We start from the raw sequence: 23,861 nt of genomic DNA on the forward strand, positions 1-23,861 counted from the left end.
TACCTACTAACATAACCCTCACCCAACTGAAGGCGCCCGCAGAACGAGGTATTAAAGATGAAACATACCTACTAACATAACCCTCACCCAACTGAAGGCGCCCGCAGAACGAGGTATTAAAGATGAAACATACCTACTCACATAACCCTCACCCAACTGAAGGCGCCCGCAGAACGAGGTATTAAAGATGAAACATACCTACTCACATAACCCTCACCTAACTGAAGACGCCCGCATAATAATAATAATAATAATAATAATAATAATAATAATAATAATAATAATAATAATAATAATAATAATAATAATAATAATAATAATAATAATAATAATAATAATAATAATAATAATAATAATAATAATAATAATAATAATAATAATAATAATAATAATAATAATAATAATAATAATAATAATAATAATAATAATAATAATAATAATAATAATAATAATAATAATAATAATAATAATAATAATAATAATAATAATAATAATAATAATAAAGTAGGGGAAACACGGGAGAAATGAGCTCCAAAAGGAAAACACGAGGAAAATGCAAATCAGGCAATTGAAGAAAAAAACAATAAGAAAGTTTCGAACATAGAAATGCATAGTTCACAGTCATTATAATTTATTAGAAATATTTTTATGACCAGTGTTGCAGGTTTACATAGTTGCCATTTAACATACCTTACATTTTCCCCCCCTCATGACGTGTGTCAAGCGCCTTATTGGCAAATCTAACTGCAACACGCCACACACAATGTTTCTAGTGTTAGGTTACATTCCTTAATTCCTGCCTCCCTCTTTTATTTCTCCCCTATAATGTCTTGGACTTAGGATAAAGTGCTCTTGAAGAGCAAGACATTTCACATACAGTGAACAGTTACCTATTTGTTTGTATAGTATGTGCAACCCCTGACAGCAACTTTTTAAACTTTGTATTTCGCAATATTTGGATGCCACAGCGACTTGCCCGTCATTCACACGACCGGGGTCTATCAGACCTGGGTCTAAGGTAAGTACATGTTATCAGACCTGGGTCTAAGGTAAGTACATGTTATCAGACCTGGGTCTAAGGTAAGTACATATTATCAGACCTGGGTCTAAGTCTAAGGTAAGTACATGTTATTGTGTACAATCTACAAATTTAGCTAGGGTTCCTATTGTCGAATTTTTTGAGCACTCTGAGAGTCCTCAAAGTCCCAAGACACAAGAGAAGAGAAGAAAGGAGAAGAAGAAAAGAAGATACGAGAAGAGAAGAGAAGTGAGGGGAAAAAAGAAGAGATGAGAAAAGAAATGAAGAGGAGAAGAGAATAGAATAGGCGAGACGAGACGAGGAAAAAAAAAGAGAAGAGACGAGAAGATTAGGAGACACGGAGACAAATATGTGACAAGCAAAACAGGAGGAGAAAGAGGAACATACATGTGATGGACAAAAAGACAGGACAAGAGGGGAGAAGAGAGGACAAAAAGACAGGACCAGGGGGGAAAAGGGAGGACAAAAAGACAGGACCAGAGGGGAAAAGGAAGGACAAAAAGACAGGACCAGAGGGGAGAAGAGAGGAAATCTCATTTTTTTACGGATGAAAAGCGCCAGTGAAAAATTAGCGTCATTGTTTATTTTAAAAATTGTGTGTTTTCTTCCCTTGCAATTTAAAACCCCAGCCTAGTTAGCTTGGAGGGTAGCGCGTCTGCCTTGCAAGCACAAGGACTTGGGTTCGATTCCCGTCCGGGGCGAACTTTAATCTAAACAGACAAGGTTCGTTCTCGGAACGGCTGGCTTTCTCCTATCCTGTTCTCCTTTTGACTTCAATTTTGGGACGATTGGACCTCCGTTGTTACAACACCATTGAACCTCTAGGAAAAAATTGATTCTTACCTGGCTACTGGTTCATCAGGGAGATAATATTTGACCATAAAGTCCACCAGTTCCTCATGCAGATCAGTGGGCACATCTTGGATTTTGATTCGGATCGATTTCTCAGCATTGGCTTTGGATTTGCACTCACATTCCTTGTAAACCACGGGAAATCCGTCATTGGTAGCACGTTGAAATACGAACTTGTAGTCCATTTTGAGTTCTCTGGTTGGTAACTTTTTTAATAAGTATTAGTTTATTTTATCTTATGAGATTTTCCACTGAAAGAAAGAGAGTTAAAATTAAATTATTTAGGGACAAAACAAGATAGGTTGATAGGTGAAGACTGAAGAGAGGGAAAATGTAGATGGTATAGGAATAAGATGTACCTAACAATTATCTGCCTCTTTTCATCTAGGCATTTCTATTTTCTTTTTCATATTTTGTTAGTAACAATTTTACGTTTTTACGACAACATTTTCCTGTTTACAAGATTTCATTGTACACAGGAAAATTTTGCCTACGAGCAGTGGGTACCTACACAGTCGACTAAAAAACATACTTTGGGTAGGTATCTCTACGAGAGAAACAACACAACTTACCTCGACTTGGCAGCAAAATCGAATGACTATGTCGTTAGTTAGTAGGGAAAATTCTACCTATTTAAGAGGCAATTACAGAAGAAAACTTAGAAACTTGAAAAACTAGACCTATTATGTATGTCGTTAGTTAGTAGGGAAAATTCTACCTATTTAAGAGGCAATTACAGAAGAAAACTTAGAAACTTGAAAAACTAGACCTATTATCTATGCCGTTAGTTAGTAGGGAAAATTCTACCTATTTAAGAAGCAATTAGAGAAGAAAACTTAGAAACTTGAAAAACTAGACCTATTATTTTCTTGTTTGCCCATGAAGAATTCAAAGAAAACTCTACCTATTAATTAATTTAAACGGTTCTAAAAAAAGGTGCGAAAACGGAGCCTTGGAAAACAAAGAATACGACCATAAAGTTTCCATTCTATCGTCTTAGGTGCGAAAACGGAGCCTTGGAAAACAAAGAATACGACCATAAAGTTTCCATTCTATCGGCTTTTTGCGTACCTTTACGGCACTCATCTTGCGTGACATACTTTTTATATGTAGGCAAAAAGAAAAAATGCTGAATTTTTTATTCAAATTGCCTTACCTTCGAGTTTCGAGTCAACGTGTCAAATGCTTTTTGAACGTCCAGATGAATAATTTAACGGCGTAAAATTCTACGGTCACTTTGTTTCATATTGAGCCGGTATAAACAATAGGACAAACAATATTTTCAATACAAAGCTTTACAGCACTCATCTTGCGTGACATACTTTTTATAAGTAGGCAAAAAGAAAAAAAGGCTGAATTTTTTATTCAAATTGCCTTACCTTCGAGTTTCGAGTCAACGTGTCAAATGCTTTTTGAACGTCCAGATGAATAATTTATAATTTAACGGCGTAAAATTCTACGGTCACTTTGTTTCATATTGAGCCGGTATAAACAATAGGACAAACAATATTTTCAATACAAAGGTAGGGAATAGGTATACTTTTTGTTGAACGAGGAAATATGAAATGGAATCAGTAAGAACGTAAACAAAACTGAGTGTTGAACTACTGATTAGACCATTAGACACTAGCAAGGCAGACGTAACAGACCGTAGCTTGGGTGCACACTGGACGACCTAAAGCTTGGTACACAGATTTACTGTTCCATTGAATGAAACAAGAGACTGAGTATTCCTTATGTGTGGAGGTAAAGAATTCCACAACCGTACCGCAATGACATGGTAAGACCTCTCGAAGAAAGGTTAATGTATAAAATGCCCCTCCAATACCTATACCTAAATTATTAATGTGTACTTTCCTTTGTGCAGAAACCTGGGTATGAAATATCGTTGATATTCTGTGGAGATTTCAATAGTTCCCCAGACTGTGGCATGTATCGACTTATGACCGAGAACAATGTACCTCCTGATGTAGAAGACTGGAAGAGCAGTAAGTTGGAAGGAATTCTATCGATTCTAGTAATTTTGAGGAGATTGATCTTGTGCCATATTGGTTTAAGTCAGCAAGGAACTCAAACATCTCACACATGTAACTTGGGCATTGCAGGTATATAACTTTGAACAAGAACAACAAGGCATGAAGATTTCTTCTTGTTTCAAGATTCATCCAATCTAGATCATGGTAAGATTGTGTAACATGATCATGGTAAGATTGTGTAACATGACTTATACATACTAGCTATTCTCTAATATTTATACTTCTTCGTATTCTATTTTCAGGACTACCAACGTGGTAGGTGAGCCCGACTCCTTGGAAACATACAAGGCGCTTTTCTTCACAGTTCTCGCTCAGAACTTATCCTTAGTGGCGTTCCTGGATAAACCAGATGGCACCAGAGAGATAGTGGGGGCTCAGCTGTATACGGTGTTCTCATTGGACGATCCACCTCTACCAGAAGTGAGTGAAATCTATGAAAATAAAGTTTATTCGAGGAAAAAAAAGGTTTTTTTCTAGAAGTTTGATAAAGGGAAGTGTAACTGCTAAGGTCTTATCGTCCTGAAAGTGAAGAGAGAAGGAAAACAGGATAGGAGAAAGCTAGCCGTTCCAGGAACGAACCTTATCTGTTTAGGTTAAAATCCGCTCCGTGCGGGAATTGAACCCGCGACCTAGCGCTTACAAGGCAAACGCACTACTAAACAAGCTGATTCTCTCTTAGGTTACAATCTGGCGATTGGTTGGCAGCAGCAGTTTGGTTCTCCTCCATTCATACATTCATTCCGATCTTGAGCTAGTCGCTTCAGCTCCATGTAGTTCTGGCATCCCATATCGGTCTCCACATCTCTTATTAGGCAGGCATTTTTCTTTTCAATCTTTGTTAACGTAAATTCCGTTTCCCTATTGTTTAACGTTGATCCATGTTCATTGTTTAACGTTGATCCATGTACAATTTATATGTATTTTCATGATCAATAAAATTCTATTCTATTCTATGCTTCAGATGCCAGGGGTCGCTATTCAGAAGCTGAAGAAATTCATCTATGATATCAAATCCGAGGAGCTGATCGTTGGCCTGAACCTATATCAACATCTACAGGACTGGGGACTATGTGTTAGTCCTACATACCGTGGCTGGGGTATAGGAGAAGTTATACTGAGCACTGCTAATGATTTGGGCATACAGATCGGCGTGAGAGCTATCCTTACCATATTCACCGTCATTAATTCGCAGGTATAGTTAACAAACAAATAAACAAACACACAAACAAACAAGCCCTATCTACCGTGGCCGGGGTATAGGAGAAGTTATACTGAGCACCGCTAATGATTTGGGCATACAGATCGGCGTGAGAGCTATCCTTACCATATTCACCGTCATTAATTCGCAGGTATAGTTAACAAACAAATAAACAAACACACAAACAAACAAGCCCTATCTACCGTGGCCGGGGTATAGGAGAAGTTATACTGAGCACCGCTAATGATTTGGGCATACAGATCGGCGTGAGAGCTATCCTTACCATATTCACCGTCATTAATTCGCAGGTATAGTTAACAAACAAATAAACAAACACACAAACAAACAAGCCCTATCTACCGTGGCCGGGGTATAGGAGAAGTTATACTGAGCACCGCTAATGATTTGGGCATACAGATCGGCGTGAGAGCTATCCTTACCATATTCACCGTCATTAATTCGCAGGTATAGTTAACAAACAAATAAACAAACACACAAACAAACAAGCCCTATCTACCGTGGCCGGGGTATAGGAGAAGTTATACTGAGCACCGCTAATGATTTGGGCATACAGATCGGCGTGAGAGCTATCCTTACCATATTCACCGTCATTAATTCGCAGGTATAGTTAACAAACAAATAAACAAACACACAAACAAACAAGCCCTATCTACCGTGGCCGGGGTATAGGAGAAGTTATACTGAGCACCGCTAATGATTTGGGCATACAGATCGGCGTGAGAGCTATCCTTACCATATTCACCGTCATTAATTCGCAGGTATAGTTAACAAACAAATAAACAAACACACAAACAAACAAGCCCTATCTACCGTGGCCGGGGTATAGGAGAAGTTATACTGAGCACCGCTAATGATTTGGGCATACAGATCGGCGTGAGAGCTATCCTTACCATATTCACCGTCATTAATTCGCAGGTATAGTTAACAAACAAATAAACAAACACACAAACAAACAAGCCCTATCTACCGTGGCCGGGGTATAGGAGAAGTTATACTGAGCACCGCTAATGATTTGGGCATACAGATCGGCGTGAGAGCTATCCTTACCATATTCACCGTCATTAACTCGCAGGTATAGTTAACAAACAAATGGACAAACAAACATTTTGTCAAAACAAACAATTCGATCAAACTTTCTTTTCCATGGTACGTATCTCTAGGTTTCAACGCCTAGAGTTATGAAAATCGTATTTTGAGTAAAACAGCTTTTGTTTCCATTGAAAAGTAGACTTAAAAGGAGGATTTCACCAACTCTCGTTTATCTTGATAAAATAATGAAGATACCAACATAACTTCCTTGAACTATTTATTATCAACAACATTTCGTATTAGAAAAACAATTTTACTCTCAAAGAATTTGTCCAATTTTGTTGAGATTTGGTAAAAATGTTCAACACTCGAAGAAAATTTTTTCATATCTGGCCATTTGATATATAACAATTTTTCTCGGCCTTTTGGTTAAGATGAAGGTGTAATATTATAATTTTAACTCGTTCTTCTCCCAAGGTATTGGCGGATCGACTGGGCTACAAGGAGCTGAACAGGATCGTATACAAGGAGTATAAGGATGAAGAAGGAAACCTGGTATTCCCTGGGGAGGACAAGACGGAGGCCATCAGGCTCATGATGCTTACCTTCTAAGTACCGGTAACCATCAGCAGTGGAGTGATTAATGTTTATCCAATGGTCAACCAAAAATCGTTTAGCACTGGCTCATCATGTTAACCTTCTAAGTACCGTTAACCATCAGGAGTGGAGTGATTGGTATGGTGAACCAATAATCGAGTGGATTGGAACACATCACATGCCTTCAGACACACTCCATTTGTCAAGAGCAAGAGTCTAGGTTTTCGTTATCCTTGGGATCAATTTAATTTGAAGAACCCATTTACTGATGAAATCGTTTAGTCCTAGCTCATAATGTTCAACCTCTAGGAATCGGATTATGTAGGTACACTTAACTAACTAACTTATGGATTCAACTCATTAGCAGTTGAGTGATTAATATGCTTAAAGATTAGGTACATACTTATTTAAAAACCTAAAGGCCATAGCTGAGCCAGAAACGGAGTAGGTACATTTTTGAAATGGCGGAATCGCAGCCATTGGAGTTCTAGCGTAATCGGATGTTCAACCTTGATTTCGTAATGAAAGTTCAAGTCAGTCTGATAAAAATTAAGGCAAATTGACCAAAATTGTACGAGTAGTATGTCCAGACATATTCAGCTAGGTAACTAAAAAACTCCTTCAGTTTCAACTGCAAGTGTTCCAATGCAGTTTGTCTGCGGAATCTACACTCTCTCTGCAACTCTGTACAAGGTCATCCCTTTGGCGACCAGTCTTTGAAATCTGTCTTTATTTTCATTTCTATCCCACACACATATTCTTTTTCTTTCTCCGCAATTTCTTCTTACGTCAAAAGCTTTTCATATTTCTTTCCGACCCATTTTCTTTTATACCTTCTTTCTCATGTCTCTTTCATCATTCCTTTCAGCATCTTATTTTTATTATGATGGCCAGAAGAAAAGCTTTTGACGTAAGAAGAAAATAAGAAATTGCAAGAAAAAGAAAATGTGTGTGGGATGGAAATGAGAATAAAGACAGATTTCAAAGACTGGTCGCCAAAGGGATGACCTTGAAAGTACAGAGATGCAGACAGAGTGTAGACTCTGCTTCACTGGAACTTGCAGTTGCAACTGGAGGGGGTTTTAGTTACCTAGCTGAATATTACTGAATTATTCAATTTTGGTTAGTTTGGCTTTTGGATCAGACTGATTTGAACTCCAAATGTTAAATAAACGGGTATCCGATCCGATTACACCAGAAACCGCAAATTCCAAGAGATATAGATTCCGCCATTTCAAAAATGTACTCCATTTCGGCCTCAGCTTTGACTAGAGGGTTTTTGATTAACTAACGTTTAACATTAATCATTGATCTGATTAATATCCATGATCCTTAAAAGGTTAACATCATGATCTAGTGCTTATCATTAGTTGGTTAATCATAATCACTCCACTGCTGTTGGTTAAGGGATCCTTAGAAGGTTAACATCATCAGCCTGATGGCCTCTGTCTTGTCCTCCCCAGGGAATACCAGGTTTCCTTCTTCATCCTTATACTCCTTGTATACGATCCTGTTCAGCTCCTTGTAGCCCAGTCGATCCGCCAATACCTTTGGGGAAGAACGAGTTGTTAAAATTATAATACTACACCTTCATCTTAGCCAAAAGGCCGAGAAAAATTGTTATATATCAAATGGCCAGAAATGAAAAAATTTCCTTCGTGTGTTGAACATTTTTACCAAATCTCAAAAAATTGGACAAATTCTTTGAGAGTAAAATTGTTTTTCTAACACGAAATGTTGTTGATAATAAATAGTTCAAGGAAGTTATGTTGGTATCTTCATTATTTATCAAGATAAACGAGAGTTTGTAAAATCCTCCTTTTAAGTCTACTTTTCAATGGAAACAAAAGCTGTTTAACTCAAAATACGATTTTCATAACTCTAGGCGTTAAAATCTAGAGATACGTACCATTGAAAAGAAAGTTTGATCGAATTGTTTGTTTTGACAATATGTTTGTTTGTCCATTTGTTTGTTAACTATACCTGCGAGTTAATGACGGTGAATATGGTAAGGATAGCTCTCACGCCGATCTGTATGCCCAAATCATTAGCGGTGCTCAGTATAACTTCTCCTATACCCCGGCCACGGTAGATAGGGCTTGTTTGTTTGTGTGTTTGTTTATTTGTTTGTTAACTATACCTGCGAATTAATGACGGTGAATATGGTAAGGATAGCTCTCACGCCGATCTGTATGCCCAAATCATTAGCAGTGCTCAGTATAACTTCTCCTATACCCCAGCCACGGTATGTAGGACTAACACATAGTCCCCAGTCCTGTAGATGTTGATATAGGTTCAGGCCAACGATCAGCTCCTCGGATTTGATATCATAGATGAACTTCTTCAGCTTCTGAATAGCGACCCCAGGCATCTGAAGCATAAATAAACAAATAAACCTTTATTTGGTGGTCATTTAAAGGCACAATACATTACATACTTATAAGTTTAGAAAAACGTACAAAGAGTAATCCTACCTATGAATACCTATAACCATTATACATGAAATATTTTTAAGTTCTTCCCATTTGAAATATATGCCAAAGCTCAAGGCCAAAACCCCAATTCAGCAACTGCTGAGGTATATCTCTGAAGCATAGGGAAACGGAATTTACGTTAACAAAGATTGAAAAGAAAAATGCCTGCCTAATAAGAGATGTGGAGACCGATATGGGATGCCAGAACTACGTGGAGCAGGTGGAGCTGAAGCGACTAGCCCAAGATCGGAATGAATGGAGGAGAACCAAACTGATGCTGCCAACCAATCGCCAGATTATAACCTATGAGAGAATTAGCTTGTTTAGTAGCGCGTTTGCCTTGTAAGCGCTAGGTCGCGGGTTCGATTCCCGCACGGGGCGGATTTTAACCTAAACAGATAAGGTTCGGTCCCGGAACGGCTAGCTTTCTCCTATCCTGTTTTCCTTCTCTCTTCACTTTCAGGACGATAAGACCTTAAAAGTTACAGTTCTCTCTATCAAACTTCTAAAAAAAACCTTTTTTTCCTCGAATAAACTTTATTTTCATAGATTTCACTCACTTCTGGTAGAGGTGGATCGTCCAATGAGAACACCGTATACAGCTGAGCCCCCACTATCTCTCTGGTGCCATCTGGTTTATCCAGGAACGCCACTAAGGATAAGTTCTGAGCGAGAACTGTGAAGAAAAGCGCCTTGTACGTTTCCAAGGAGTCGGGCTCACCTACCACGTTGGTAGTCCTGAAAATAGAATACGAAGAAGTATATGTAACTATTAGAGCAGGGGTTCCCAACCCTTTTCAGCTGGCGCCCCCCCTGGAAATAAATAAACATCTCACGCCCCACCCCCCTTTCACATCCAAACAATAGCTATAATAAAAAATAGGTACACGATTAGGTAATAGGTACACTTGCAAAAAATAGGTACACGATTTAAGGTAGGTACACTAGATTTTTTTTAAAAAATCAGATAATGCTCGCGCCCCCCTGGAATGGCTCCACGCCCCCTACCCCGGTTGGGAACCCCTGTATTAGAGAATAGCTAGTATGTATAAGTGAGTAGCTAGTGCTTTATTCAGACCATCAATTTAAAACCCCAGCCTAGTTAGCTTGGAGGGTAGCGCGTCTGCCTCGTAAGCATGAGGTCGTGGGTTCGATTCCCGTCCGGGGCGAACTTTAATCTATACAGACAAGGTTCGTTCTCGGAACGGCTGGCTTTCTCCTATCCTGTTCTCCTTTTGACTTCAATTTCGGTACGATTGGACCTCCGTTGTTACAACACCATTGAACCTCTAGGAAAAAATTGATTCTTACCTGGCTACTGGTTCATCAGGGAGATAATATTTGACCATAAAATCTACCAGTTCCTCATGCAGATCAGTGGGCACATCTTGGATTTTGATTCGGATCGATTTCTCAGGATTGGCTTTGGATTTGCACTCACATTCCTTGTAAACCACGGGAAATCCGTCATTGGTAGCACGTTGAAATACGAACTTGTAGTCCATTTCGAGTTCTCTGGTTGGCAACTTTTTCTATAGGTATTTGTTTATTTTATCTTATGAGATTTTCCACTGAAAGAATAAGAGTTAAAATTAAATTATTTAGGGACAAAACAAGATAGGTTGATAGGTGAAGAAAAGGAAAATGTAGATGGTATAGGAATAAGATGTGCCTCATAATTATTTGCCTCTTTTTATCTAGGCATTTCTATTTTCTTTTTCATATTTTGTTTGTAACAATTTTACGACATTTTCCTGTTTACAAGATTTCATCGTACACAGGAAAATTTTGCCTACGAGCAGTGGGTACCTACACAGTCGACTAAAAAACATACTTTGGGTAGGAAGGTATCTCTACGAGAGAAACAACACAACTTACCTCGACTCGGCAGCAAAATCGAATGACTATGCCGTTAGTTAGTAGGGAAAATTCTACCTATTTAAGAGGCAATTAGAGAAGAAAACTTAGAAACTTGAAAAACTAGACCTATTATTTTCTTGTTTGCCTATGAAAAATTCAAAGAAATTAGAAAACTCTACCTAGCAGTCTGGGGAACTGTTGAAATCTCCACAGAATATCAACGATACTTCATACCCAGGTTTCTGCACAAAGGAAAGTACAAATTAATCATTTAGGTATAGGTATTGGAGGGGCATTTTATACATTAACTTTACTTCTTTTTTTTTCCACAAATCTTAGAATTATACCATATACATATCATCATTCAATATCATATACCGTACAGTCCACTTCAACTGGGAAGTCCGATGACCTTTGGGTGCGCACTCGTCAAAAAATAGCTCGTTGATTAACAAGTACCTAAGCATGTGAATAGTTGATCCCATGGGATTTTTCACGCCGAATCGAATGGTGAAACTTTTAGAACTGTCCGACTTTACAGTTGAGAAGTTGCGGTTCCCCTCCATGCGCTTCCATCGGACTTCCCAGTTGACGTGGACTATACAATACCTACGTAAACTAAATAGGTATGTAACCCGAATCTTTGAAACATCATTTTGTTTGTTATTTAGGAGAAAGAAACGCCGACCCTTTCTTTCTATAGGAAAAGGCTAGGTAGAGGTTCGTTCTCGGAACGGCTGGCTTTCTCCTATCCTGTTTTCCTTCTCTCTTCGATTTCGGGACGATAAGACCATAGCAGTTACAGTTCCCTCTGTCAAACCTCTTTTTTTTTTTAAAAAAAGGCTAGGTAGAAGAAGATTTAGGAGAAAATAGCCAGGGTAATTCATTTAGAAGCTGCTGTATTTCCCAAGAGATTCTGTGATAGTCTCGAAACGACATTTAGGCTTTTCCAAATCACATTAATTTAAAAGTACTGAAATGTACGAGAAAGCTCTACTTACATTTTGCCTAAGCTTGGTAATATCACGCTGAATATACGCTAGGAATAAAGCACTCTGAGCTAATCTTATATGATCTGCATCAGGGTGGAAATACAGATGAGTGTTGGCCACATACAATAATCTGCAATAGGGAAAACAAACATGTTACGAATACGAACATGAAATGAAAGCCTTGGAGAGTAGTGCGTCTTGGTTGTAACCACTAGGTCGCGGGTTCGATTGTCGGCTAGGGCAAGATTTATCCTCAAGAGATAAGGTTCTTTCTCAGAACGGCTTACGAATACGAACATGAAATGAAAGCCTTGGAGGGTAGTGTGTCTTGGTTGTAACCACTAGGTCGCGGGTTCGATTGTCGGCTAGGGCAAGATTTATCCTCAAGAGATAAGGTTCTTTCTCAGAACGGCTAGCTTACCTACACCTATCCTGTACTCCTCTCTTTGATTTGTTCTAATTCTCTCTTAGAGCCAAGTCAACATAAATATAAATTTTGTTAAGCATAAATGCTTGTCACAAATGTCTTTCCAATTTTAATTTTAGATTTTCTATCTCTATTTTGTGCTTGTAACATGTAAACAATTTGTTTTGAATTGAAATACATGAAACTTTGAATTCTCTCTCTCCAAACTTAATACTCCTATGTATGTATATCTAATACGCTAAATTTTATGACGACTTGGGCTCGAACCAAGAAACCTCCAGATTCAACGTCCACCATGCTTACCATTACATTACTGAGATTGAATCGAGTTATTATAAATACCTAAGCCCTTACTACAAGATAAAATGACCACTCACCTCTTGCTGTTCACATTCAAAGGTTCCAGTACCACAGTCTGTAGAGTAGTATTGCGCTCACTGAGTCGTGTGTATAGACGCTCGTTGGCTTTGATTTGACTGACTAGGTCGCTATGATAGGAGTGATTGAGTGCCAGCTCCTCACCTAACAAGTATCGTGATGACGAAACAAACATGTTACGAATACGAACATGAAATGAAAGCCTTGGAGGGTAGTGCGTCTTGGTTGTAAACACTAGGTCGCGGGTTCGATTGTCGGCTAGGGCAAGATTTATCCTCAAGAGATAAGGTTCTTTCTCAGAACGGCTAGCTTACCTACACCGTAGGGAATAGGTATACTTTTTGTTGAACGAGGAAATATGAAATGGAATCAGTAAGAACGTAAACAAAACTGAGTGTGGAACTACTGATTAGACACTAGCAAGGCAGACGTAACAGACCGTAGCTTGGGTGCACACTGGACGACCTAAAGCTTGGTACACAGATTTACTGTTCCATCTGATAGTGAGAAAAAATAGTAGCGCGTATACGTATACCAGGCTTCAGGCCCGTCTCAAATTGAACGGGTAGACGTGCGACTTTGAGTAGCGCGTAATCGGCTGCAAAAGTCTGCAAAACTAAACCTATGTTATAAAAGGCTTTAGGTATGAACAGTCAGATTGACGCTTCCATACGACCAATGTGCGGTGTATCTCAGATACCGGTTCAGAATATTAATCAGTAGATGACTACATACATACATTGTATACATAATGAGCAAATTATTCAGATGCTTGTCCAAGCCATAGGTGCTGGCGCCAAAAGAGAAGAATCTTGCTTTGATGCGAAGAAAAATATTTAGTACCTATAGCATAGGATAGGAAAGGATTGTTTTTCGGGATGAGATCTTCAAATAGTTTTTGCATCTACAGAAAAGTTTGCAAATTTTTGCGATACAAATTGTTCAATAGGGAGTACCTATTGTTTATTAAGTGCCAATGTATGATAATAGTCAAACAGGACAGACTTATATGAGAATAAGAATCATGCGTATGAGAATATCATGAATATGAGCTATAAGGTCAAGGTTACACAAATCAGAACCGCAAAACCTAGGACAAGGGCGCTCAACCTTCTGGACAGTGATTCCCAAAATGGGGGGCCACGGCACCCTACTTACCGAGCACTTGATTTCTTTTTCCTCATCAGGTATTTTAAAACATTGAGCGCTAGTCACTAGAAAAACAAAACCTATGAAAATGACTCTATTATTTTCATAGGTTTGGTTATCAACCGACTACGCGCTACTAAACGTCGCGCAACTACGCTTCTAATGTGCGACAGGGCTTAAAGTTCCGTTTTACAATCCTACTAAATAAGAAGAATTTCAAAAAGGATGGGCCGAAGAGGGAAATGTTTAACTAATTAACTGTGTACCACTGTTATGATAATGAATATTATCTCCGTTTGTTAAGATTTATTATTATTCAAATTTAGAGTTTAATGATAAGGGAGAAGAACGAGTTAAAATTATAATATTACACCTTCATCTTAACCAAAAGGCCGAGAAAAATTGTTATATATCAAATGGCCAGATATGAAAAAATTTTCTTCGAGTGTTGAACATTTTTACCAAATCTCAACAAAATTGGACAAATTCTTTGAGAGTAAAATTGTTTTTCTAATACGAAATGTTGTTGATAATAAATAGTTCAAGGAAGTTATGTTGGTATCTTCATTATTTTATCAAGATAAACGAGAGTTGGTGAAATCCTCCTTTTAAGTCTACTTTTCAATGGAAACAAAAGCTGTTTTACTCAAAATACGATTTTCATAACTCTAGGCGTTGAAACCTAGAGATACGTACCATGGAAAAGAAAGTTTGATCGAATTGTTTGTTTTGACAAAATGTTTGTTTGTCCATTTGTTTGTTAACTATACCTGCGAGTTAATGACGGTGAATATGGTAAGGATAGCTCTCACGCCGATCTGTATGTGCAAAGCCTAGGACAAGGGCGCTCAACCTTCTGGACAGTGATTCCCAAAATGGGGCGCCACGGTACCCTACTTATTGATTTCTTTTTCCTCATCAGGTATTTTAAAACATTGAGCGCTAGTCACTAGAAAAACAAAACCTATGAAAATGACTATTATTTTCATAGGTTTGGTTTTCAACCGACTACGCGCTACTAAACGTCGCGCAACTACGCTTCTAATGTGCGACGGGGCTTAAAGTTCCGTTTTACAATCCTACTAAATAAGAAGAATTTCAAAAAGGATGGGCAGAAGAGGGAAATGTTTAAATAATTAACTGTGTACCACTGTTATGATAATGAATATTATCTCCGTTTGTTAAGATTTATTATTATTCAAATTTAGAGTTTAATGATAATAATTTCATCTATCACGATGTGGTGAAAAATTTATTATTACATAGTAATAATTGCATAGCATATCTTGTGTATTTATTACTAGTGGTTCAATAAACTCTAGACCTCACTCAGAAAAAGAGCATCTATTGGTAAAATTCTCAAATAAATGATGATAAAATTACATGCCTTTCTTGGGTTCGAACCCACACCCTCCTGTTTACTGATCATCTTGACATACCACCAAGGCAGGTAGGTTTATGCTCAGAGTAAAGCATACTCTACCACCTAACCTATAAAGCTCCACTAAGGCATGGATTTCCATAGCTCGGTTGGGATTCGAACCCACGTACTTTGGATTACGAAACGACCGCTTAACCACTATGCTACTAATAAAACCCTCCATAGGAGGTGAATTTGATTCTACATTTCACAGCCAAAATAGAAAGGTTGCCTGTCAGGACTCAAAGTCTAGGACCTAGGAGGTACCGGGCTCAATCCACTGAAGGTCTGCAATGAGAGCCAGATGGTCGGAAGGATACACTGGACTAGGTAGACCGGAATATAGCTCTAGCTCTTCCTTGCTGGGAAATGGGACGACCTGAAACATGAATCCGTCAGTTGGAGTTTGGTCCTTGCTTGGATCAGTCAAATAGCAGAAAGAAACCAACGAAATATATGAAAAAAGTCCACAAAAAATATCTTTTGTGTTCTGTAATCTGGTGAAAAATCTTTATAGAGTTCTCAAGCTAATACCACACATTTCTTATCGTTCAGGTCTTATAGCAAAACAAATAATTTCTAAAAAAGAAGCCCCCAAAGGGTCGACTGTTCCTAAAATTTCACGAGAAAATTTCCTTCTTTGTGTTGGACATTTTTTTTTGCCAAATTTCATCAACGTTTGAGAATTATGATGAAACACAAATGCAAAATTGGTGAGTTAAAATTTCTTTAATTCTATTACTTTGGGACGGCACCAAGAAAAAATGGCCTAATGGCCAAAGATTCTGACTTTTACACACATCATACAATGAAAACGTCTGTTCCCACTTACCTGAGTGACTTTGAGTTGATCTTTCTGATAGTAAATATAGTCTAGACACCCCGAGAACCCTACGGTGAAGTTAGTAAACTCTGGTGTACCACAAGCACTAGCCATGGGGAATGGTTGACTCAGGGGAATACCTTCAATAACCTCATCCTGATCTGAAAACAAAACATGGGAAAGTTCAATCTAGATTTTTGCTTGTGGGGTACGACCACCCGACTACACGGATGGGCGTTAGACACTCTCTTATTTGGACAGCATTAAGCAGGGAGGAACCAGCCAACAGAAGCCAACTTTCAAAACTCCTAAAAAAATGCGTAGATATTGGGTATTTCATAGAACATTAACATAATAAAGAAAGAGTTTTCAGTGATCTTAATCTATTAACAGAAACGAACCACTGAACAAGAAGAACTGGGAGTAAAAAAATATACTGTGGGGTACGACTACCCGACTACACGGATGGGCGTTAGACACTCTCTTATTTGGACAGCATTAAGCAGGAAGGAACCAGCCAACAGAAGCCAACTTTCAAAACTCCTAAAAAAATGCGTAGATATTAGGTATTTCATAGAACATAAACATAATAAAGAAAGAGTTTTCAGTGATCTTAATCTATTAACAGAAACGAACCACTGAACAAGAAGAACTGGGAGTAAAAAAATATATGTTTTGGTCGATTAATATGCACATATTTTTCATGGTTCTTTTCTGCTTTCCATTTATCCCCTCTATTCTTATAAGTTTTACTCATTCACAAACGTGCCTTTAGCCAGCATATGTTGAATGAACCAGTTTTCAGCGGATCATTGATGCAACGTTATGCATGGGCTATAATCCAGTGCATGAGCTGAAATTCACGCGAAAGAGGGTGGAGAGCCTGATATGACCTCAAAAGGGCTACCTTCTCTAGCACAGCAAATGGGCTTAAATCTCTATGAAATGCTTTCTCGTCTACTTCCTGTAGACATATGAGGTCTGTATGGTAAGCTAGGATTTCCCGAATGATGAGAGGACGTCGATAATCACCGTCAAGGGCATAGGAAGGACAGTAGACAAAGAGTTCTTTACGAGCTGTGTCGGTATCGGCATATATCTCAGCCAGGATGTTGTAGGTGACCACTCTGAAACTATAAGTGGAATGTCGTTATAGGGCGACGGGCTTAAATCTCTATGAAATGCTTTCTCGTCTACTTCCTGTAGACATATGAGGTCCGCATGGTAAGCTAGGATTTCCCGAATGATGAGAGGACGTCGATAATCACCGTCAAGGGCATAGGAAGGACAGTAGACGAAGAGTTCTTTGCGAGCTGTGTCGGTATCGGCATATATCTCAGCCAGGATGTTGTAGGTGACCACTCTGAAACTATAAGTGGAATGTCGTTATAGGGCGAGGAACATGATTATAAGTAAAGGGTCAAAGGTGTCCGAAAGTTAATTTATTGAAATAAAGAGATGATCTGGTTTAAAATTGGGCGTTATCTGTCTCTTTGAAAGGGTGTCCAAAAATGCAAGTTGAGCTGCAGATGAAAAATCAAAATTTATACTTGAGCTCTTTAATGTTTTTTTCCATATAGTAGGTATTCCTAGAAGAAAAAGAAAGTAAAAATACTCTTAGAGATGAGCACTGTCAACCTATCAAAGTCCTTTAGAACAAAAGCTGATGAGATTGCAAATAAAACTTACAGATAAAATGTTTAAATCAGATATTTCATTACTCACTTGTCTCCACTCAATTTGTCCCCGGTAAAAGGGCTTAAATCTCTATGAAATGCTTTCTCGTCTACTTCCTGTAGACATATGAGGTCCGCATGGTAAGCTAGGATTTCCCGAATGATGAGAGGACGTCGATAATCACCGTCAAGGGCATAGGAAGGACAGTAGACGAAGAGTTCTTTGCGAGCTGTGTCGGTATCGGCATATATCTCAGCCAGGATGTTGTAGGTGACCACTCTGAAACTGTGAGAGGAACATGGTTATAAAGGATCAAAAATTCCAACATGTTTTGTAACAACATAAGGGGTCAAAGGTGTCCGAAAGTTAATTTATTGAATTAGAAATGATCTGGGTTAAAATTGGACTTTTTTGTCTGTATGAACAGGTGTCTAAAAATGCTCAATGCTTTTTCCATATGATATGATGAGAAAGAGTAGCACAGTCACCTGTCACCTCTTCAAAGTGCTTTTGAAAAAGAAAAAAAAACTAAGATTTAAGATTATATATAATATTTCTTTATAAAATTACAAATAAAATATTTCAAGCAGACAGTCATTACTCACTTGTCTCCACTCAATTTATCCTGGGTAAATGCATGTCTCTGTTCAAACAGGTACGGCTGGTTTCCTGCATCTACAGGTGTATTAGATAGAATCTCCAGGGTTGGTCCTTCTGCAATGTCATTCTTGGGCGTACAGGATAGCTTGAGAATATGGCCCACATCTTCTTTACTTGGCTTGTAGTAGAAACCTGAACACAGAGAGTAGCAGAATGTTAAAGAAATTAATTAAATGGATCTACTTAAGTACAATGATTAATTAATAGCATGTCTGCCTTGTAAACACTAGGTTACACTGTTACAGGGATTCTTGCCCAGAGTGAATTTTATCCCAAACAGATACGGTTCATTCTTGGAACAGTTTCTCCTATCCTGTCTTCTTTCTTCCTTTGCTTTTCTGACAATAAGACTTTAGCAGTTACAGTTCCTTCTATCAAACTTAGTGAAATTACAAAAGTAGTAGCTGCCTATAAATGAACCAACAATCTCACCTTGTCCCACAGGCACAAACTCTTTGTCCTCTTGTCTCCACCGACATTTCTTACTCCTTATAAGAGTGGTCGTCTTGCAATCAGAAAAAACGATTTGTACCTGAGTTCAGGTAAGTGTCCTGATAATAATCATAACGATTAGAATCGCGAGAAACGTCATAATAGTAGGGGACATGACGGAGGTCATAATATGGATAGTAAGAATAATTACCATAATCATAAAAAGGTGGAGGAGGAGGAGGAGGAGGAAGGTGAGGAGAGTAACCACGGCCGTCAGCAAAACCAAAACCAGAACCTGACCCACGTGTCCTATTCCTAGAAGCCAAGTTAACATAAGAAATATAAATTTTGTTAAGCATAAATGCTTGTCACAAATGTCTTTCCAAACTTAATACTCCTATGTATGTATATCTAATACGCTAAATTTTATGACGACTTGGGCTCAAACCAAGAAACCTCCAGATTCAACGTCCACCATGCTTACCATTACACCACTGAGATTGAATCAAGTTATTATAAATACCTATAAGCAGTTACTACAAGATAAAATGACCACTCACCTTTTACTGTTCACATTCAAAGGTTCCAGTACCACAGTCTGTAGAGTAGTATTGCGCTCACTGAGTCGTGTGTATAGACGCTCATTGGCTTTAATTTGACTGACTAGGTCGCTATGATAGGAGTGATTGAGAGCCAGCTCCTCACCTAACAAGTATCGTGATGATTGGACGAACCTGAAACAGAGAAATTTTCATTAAAACCTGAGTCTAGATACAGACAGAGGTTAAAAATACAGTAGAGTCAGATTTCCATCACAATATTCAATTCAATTCAACTTTATTTATTACAATATTATGGCAATAGCTTGGTCTGCGTTGTATACGCTAGGTCGCGGGTTCGATTCCCACGGACCTCATCCTGAACAGATAATGTTCACTCTCGGAATGGCTGAATTTTTCCTATCCTGTCTTCCTTCTCTATTCGTTTTCGGGACGATAAGACCTTAGCAGTTACAGTTCCCTCTAGCAACACCTCTTGAAAAATAAAATAATATAAAAATCAACCTAGCAAAACCTCTTGAAAAATAAAATAAAATAAAAATCAACAACTGTGCATAGTAGCCAAAATCGGTCTCATCCTCACCTAAATCGGCTGTCATCCCAGAAGATCGCCAATCCTTCAGCCGCATTACCAGACTTGACAGCAAAGTCCGCCCTCAGATTTCCCTTCCGGAGCAAAATCGGGCTTAAATCTCTATGAAATGCTTTCTCGTCTACTTCCTGAAGACATATGAGGTCCGCATGGTAAGCTAGGATTTCCCGAATGATGAGAGGACGTCGATAGTCACCGTCAAGGGCATAGGAAGGACAGTAGACGAAGAGTTCTTTGCGAGCTGTGTCGGTGTCGGCATATATCTCAGCCAGGATGTTGTAGGTGACCACTCTGAAACTATAATAAGTGGAATGTTGTTATAGGGCGAGGAACATGATTATAAAGGGTCAAAGGTGTCCGAAAGTTAATTTATTGAAATAAAGAGATGATCTGGTTTAAAATTGGGCGTTATCTGTCTCTTTGAAAAGGTGTCCGAAAATGCAAGTTGAGCTGCAGATGCAAAATCAAAATTTATACTTGAGCTCTTTAATGTTTTTTTTTTTCTTCCATATAGTAGGTATTCCTAGAAGAAAAAGGAAGTAAAAATACTCTTAGAGATGATCACTGTCACCTTATCAAAGTCCTTTAGAACAAAAGCTAATGAGATTGCAAATAAAACTTACAGATAAAATGTTTAAATCAGATATTTCATTACTCACTTGTCTCCACTCAATTTGTCCCCGGTAAATGCATGTCTCTGTTCAAACAGGTACGGCTGGTTTCCTGCATCTACAGGTGTGTTAGATAGAATCTCCAGGGTTGGTCCTTCAGCGATGTCGTTCTTGGGCGTACAGGATAGCTTGAGAATATGGCCCACATCTTCTTTACTTGGCTTGTAGTAGAAACCTGAACACAGAGAGTAGCAGAATGTTAAAGAAATTAATTACTTAAATGGATCTACTTAAGTACAATTATTAATTAATAGCATGTCTGCCTTGTAAACACTAGGTTACACTGTTACAGGGATTCTTGCCCAGAGTGAAATTTATCCCAAACAGATACGGTTCATTCTTGGAACAGTTTCTCTTATCCTGTCTTCTTTCTTCCTTTGCTTTTCTGACAATAAGACTTTAGCAGTTACAGTTCCTTCTATCAAACATCTTTAAAAAAAAAAAAAAAAATCAGTTAAATTACAAAAGTAGTAGCTGCCTATAAATGAACCAACAATCTCACCTTGTCCCACAGGCACAAACTCTTTGTCCTCTTGTCTCCACCACTGAAATACTGTGAGCTTATCTGATGCAAACTGATGCTCATATTTGCTCGGATACACAAAGCAATCCTGTAGAATACACGAGGGCAGTTTCAGATTTCTAATCCAGGGTCCATTGATGATGATTTTAAATGCAGTGTCATCCACTTTCAGAATGTTTTCTCCTGATGGTGGTGTTTTGGTGAAGATGGCTTCCTTTGCTATGGAGTCATCACTGATGATCTGACCTAAAAATTGGAGAAAAAGTGTTAGTAAGACACTGTTATACAGAAAAATTAATAAGAAAGTTAAGTCACTATTAATGAATTTATTTAATTTTGACATCCTTTGTAAATACTATTTTACTTAGTCACTGATGATCTGACCTAAAAATTGGAGAAAAAGTATTAGTAAGACAATGTTATACAGAAAAATTAATAAGAAAGTTAAGTCACTATTAATGAATTTATTTAATTTTGACATCCTTTGTAAATACTATTTTACTTAGGTTATTTATGAAAATGGATACTTGCAAGTTGTAAGTACTTATCCGTTTTCATAAATAACCCAAGTAAAATTACAAGTCGTAAGTATCCATTTTCATAAATAACCCAAGTAAAATAGGAAAGAAAGTTAAGTACTTGCTTACCAGTAGAAGTAAAAAGGAGATAATTCCTCACTTATGTCAGTACGCACCCTCCTGTTTACTGATCACCTTGACATACCACCAAGGCAGGTAGGTTTATGCTCAGAGTAAAGCATACTCTACCACCTAACCTATAAAGCTCCACTAAGGCATGGGTTTCCATAGCTCGGTTGGGATTCGAACCCACGTACTTTCGATTACGAAACGACCGCTTAACCACTATGCTACCAATAAAACCCTCCATAGGAGGTGAATTTGATTCTACATTTCACAGCCAAAATAGAAAGGTTGCCGGTTAGGACTGAAGGCCTAGGGCCTACCTAGGAGGTGCCGGGTTCGATCCACTGAAGGTCTGCAATAAGAGCCAGATGGTCGGAAGGATACACTGGACTTGGTAGACCCGAATATAGTTCTAGCTCTTCCTTGCTGGGAAATGGGACGACCTGAAACATGAATCCGTCAGTTTTGTCAGTTGGAGTTTGGTCCTTGCTTGGATCAGTCAAATAGCAGAAACCAACCAACGAAGAAAAAAAAAATAAATCCTGCAAAAAACTCATTACATTATATATTGTCTTTTGAAATCTGTCCAAAATTCTTTATCTAGTTCAACCTTCATAGACAGACAAACTAGGTAATTGCAAAATCGTTGACTTGAAATTTAAAACTTACAACTTCTTTGATTTATTCTATTAAAACATATGTTCTCGCTTACCTGAGTGACTTTGAGTTGATCTTTCTGATAGTAAATATAGTCTAGACACCCCGAGAACCCTACGGTGAAGTTAGTAAACTCTGGTGTACCACAAGCACTAGCCATGGGGAATGGTTGACTCAGGGGAATACCTTCAATAACCTCATCCTGATCTGAAAACAAAACATGGGAAAGTTCAATCTAGATTTTTGCCTGTGGGGTATTCCTAATAAATAAATGAAACTTACCATTGATTAAGATATCCACTTTAATATCAGGGACTGCCAGTTTTGAGTCTTTATCTCTTTTCTTATTCAATACATGAATTTTCTTCTCCAGGGCTTTGAGCACATTGGATTTTATTCGGGTTTTAAAATCCAGCGTGCTCTCGTTAATACTCCTTTCCATATTGAACTGACGACCAATGTTGTACTTCTCATTGTTGTACTCAAACGCAAGTTGGAATTTATCTCCTCCATCCTCATATCGGAAATATGCTGGATTCATAATGTGAGTGTGCTCTCGTTAATACTCCTTTCCATATTGAACTGACGACCAATGTTGTACTTCTCATTGTTGTACTTAAACGCAAGTTGGAATTTATCTCCTCCATCCTCATATCGGAAATATGCTGGATTCATAATGTGAGCCTTATTAAATATTAATCTTGGATATGATGAAATAGATTTGAACCGTCTGAATACTAATTGTAAGCTGAAATGACTGCTGACAATGTAACTAGATTTCCACACACTTGGAATCAATGTCATAACTTTGTCAGTTCGGATTTAGAAATAGAATAAAATATGAAGATGAGTTTAATCTGTTTTGTTTGGTAACTAAGTCACCCATTTAAACCATGAGAGCTTGAAAAAAAATACTATATAGAAATTACCAACGATTCCTACCAACGAAACTACAAATTCGTCAGGGTGTGACAAAAGACAATGTAGCAATGTTTTTTGTCTTTTTTTGTCGTCAGTGAAAACAGCATGTGACGGAGAAAAAAAATGAGGCAAACAAATAAAAAAAAATTCCATTCCTCGGGCGCGAACCCAGTGTCAGCACACTCATGCAAAAACATCAGGATTTCAAGTTGCACGTCCATACCACAGA

General features: G+C 38.1%; 3 protein-coding genes and 3 long non-coding RNA genes across 8 annotated transcripts; 2 read left to right on the plus strand and 4 right to left on the minus strand.

Annotated features, from left to right (window-relative positions):
• Positions 1-489: 489 nt before the first annotated feature.
• On the plus strand, positions 490-1,475 carry LOC113471612. Its single transcript, XR_003394242.1, has 2 exons — positions 490-1,018; positions 1,118-1,475. It is a non-coding gene; the product is annotated as an uncharacterized LOC113471612 (long non-coding RNA).
• A 411-nt stretch (positions 1,476-1,886) lies between these two features.
• LOC113471613 lies at positions 1,887-3,570 on the minus strand. Of its 2 annotated transcripts, none has more exons than XR_003394243.1 (2): positions 3,271-3,570; positions 1,887-2,142 (listed from the first exon to the last, which is right to left on the minus strand). It is a non-coding gene; the product is annotated as an uncharacterized LOC113471613 (long non-coding RNA). The 2 variants fall into 2 exon arrangements; XR_003394244.1 differs by lacking the exon at positions 3,271-3,570 and adding an exon at positions 3,048-3,184.
• Positions 3,571-4,169: 599 nt separating this feature from the next.
• LOC103519365 lies at positions 4,170-7,523 on the plus strand (the record flags this gene model as incomplete). Its single annotated transcript, XM_017448170.2, is given in 3 exon segments — positions 4,170-4,347; positions 4,889-5,119; positions 6,653-7,523. Coding segments are annotated over 3 exon segments (544 nt in total), but the record flags the coding sequence as incomplete, so codon positions are not given.
• Positions 7,524-7,720: 197 nt separating this feature from the next.
• Positions 7,721-10,817, minus strand: LOC103519361. Its single transcript, XM_008484448.3, has 4 exons — positions 10,558-10,817; positions 9,807-9,984; positions 8,913-9,143; positions 7,721-8,320 (listed from the first exon to the last, which is right to left on the minus strand). The coding sequence occupies exons 1-4, from the start codon at positions 10,749-10,751 to the stop codon at positions 8,186-8,188; spliced, it is 738 nt and encodes a 245-aa protein (XP_008482670.1). The 5' UTR covers positions 10,752-10,817; the 3' UTR covers positions 7,721-8,185.
• A 4,409-nt stretch (positions 10,818-15,226) lies between these two features.
• On the minus strand, positions 15,227-23,617 carry LOC103519366 (2',5'-phosphodiesterase 12). The gene is made up of 13 exons (XM_026830901.1): positions 23,390-23,617; positions 22,994-23,255; positions 21,390-21,656; positions 20,876-21,062; positions 20,208-20,513; positions 19,625-19,798; positions 19,065-19,120; positions 18,578-18,764; positions 18,021-18,251; positions 17,458-17,658; positions 17,203-17,422; positions 16,305-16,484; positions 15,227-15,851 (listed from the first exon to the last, which is right to left on the minus strand). Exons 1-13 carry the CDS (start codon positions 23,513-23,515, stop codon positions 15,729-15,731), a joined length of 2,520 nt encoding a protein of 839 aa, XP_026686702.1. The 5' UTR covers positions 23,516-23,617; the 3' UTR covers positions 15,227-15,728.
• On the minus strand, positions 17,513-19,106 carry LOC103519363. Of its 2 annotated transcripts, none has more exons than XR_541899.3 (3): positions 19,065-19,106; positions 18,578-18,764; positions 17,513-17,664 (listed from the first exon to the last, which is right to left on the minus strand). It is a non-coding gene; the product is annotated as an uncharacterized LOC103519363 (long non-coding RNA). The 2 variants fall into 2 exon arrangements; XR_541898.3 differs by lacking the exon at positions 17,513-17,664 and adding an exon at positions 18,124-18,257.
• Positions 23,618-23,861: the final 244 nt, after the last annotated feature.

The sequence above is a fragment of the Diaphorina citri genome, unplaced genomic scaffold (genome assembly GCF_000475195.1).
Source record: "Diaphorina citri unplaced genomic scaffold, Diaci psyllid genome assembly version 1.1 scaffold2687, whole genome shotgun sequence".
Taxonomy (NCBI): domain Eukaryota; kingdom Metazoa; phylum Arthropoda; class Insecta; order Hemiptera; family Psyllidae; genus Diaphorina; species Diaphorina citri.

Excerpts from the sequence above, each read along its gene's own strand:
- LOC103519361 (XM_008484448.3), bottom strand. The coding sequence starts at position 10,751 with ATGGACTACAAGTTCGTATTTCAACGTGCTACCAATGACGGATTTCCC. Across the intron at positions 9,985-10,557 it reads CCTGATGAACCAGTAGCCAG|GACTACCAACGTGGTAGGTG; the intron begins GTAAGAATCAAT and ends TTCTATTTTCAG. Across the intron at positions 8,321-8,912 it reads TCACCGTCATTAATTCGCAG|GTATTGGCGGATCGACTGGG; the intron begins GTATAGTTAACA and ends TCTTCCCCAAAG.
- LOC103519366 (XM_026830901.1), bottom strand. The coding sequence starts at position 23,515 with ATGACATTGATTCCAAGTGTGTGGAAATCTAGTTACATTGTCAGCAGT. Across the intron at positions 18,252-18,577 it reads GATAAATTGAGTGGAGACAA|AGTGGTCACCTACAACATCC; the intron begins GTGAGTAATGAC and ends TCACAGTTTCAG. Across the intron at positions 17,659-18,020 it reads GACAAATTGAGTGGAGACAA|AGTGGTCACCTACAACATCC; the intron begins GTGAGTAATGAA and ends TTATAGTTTCAG.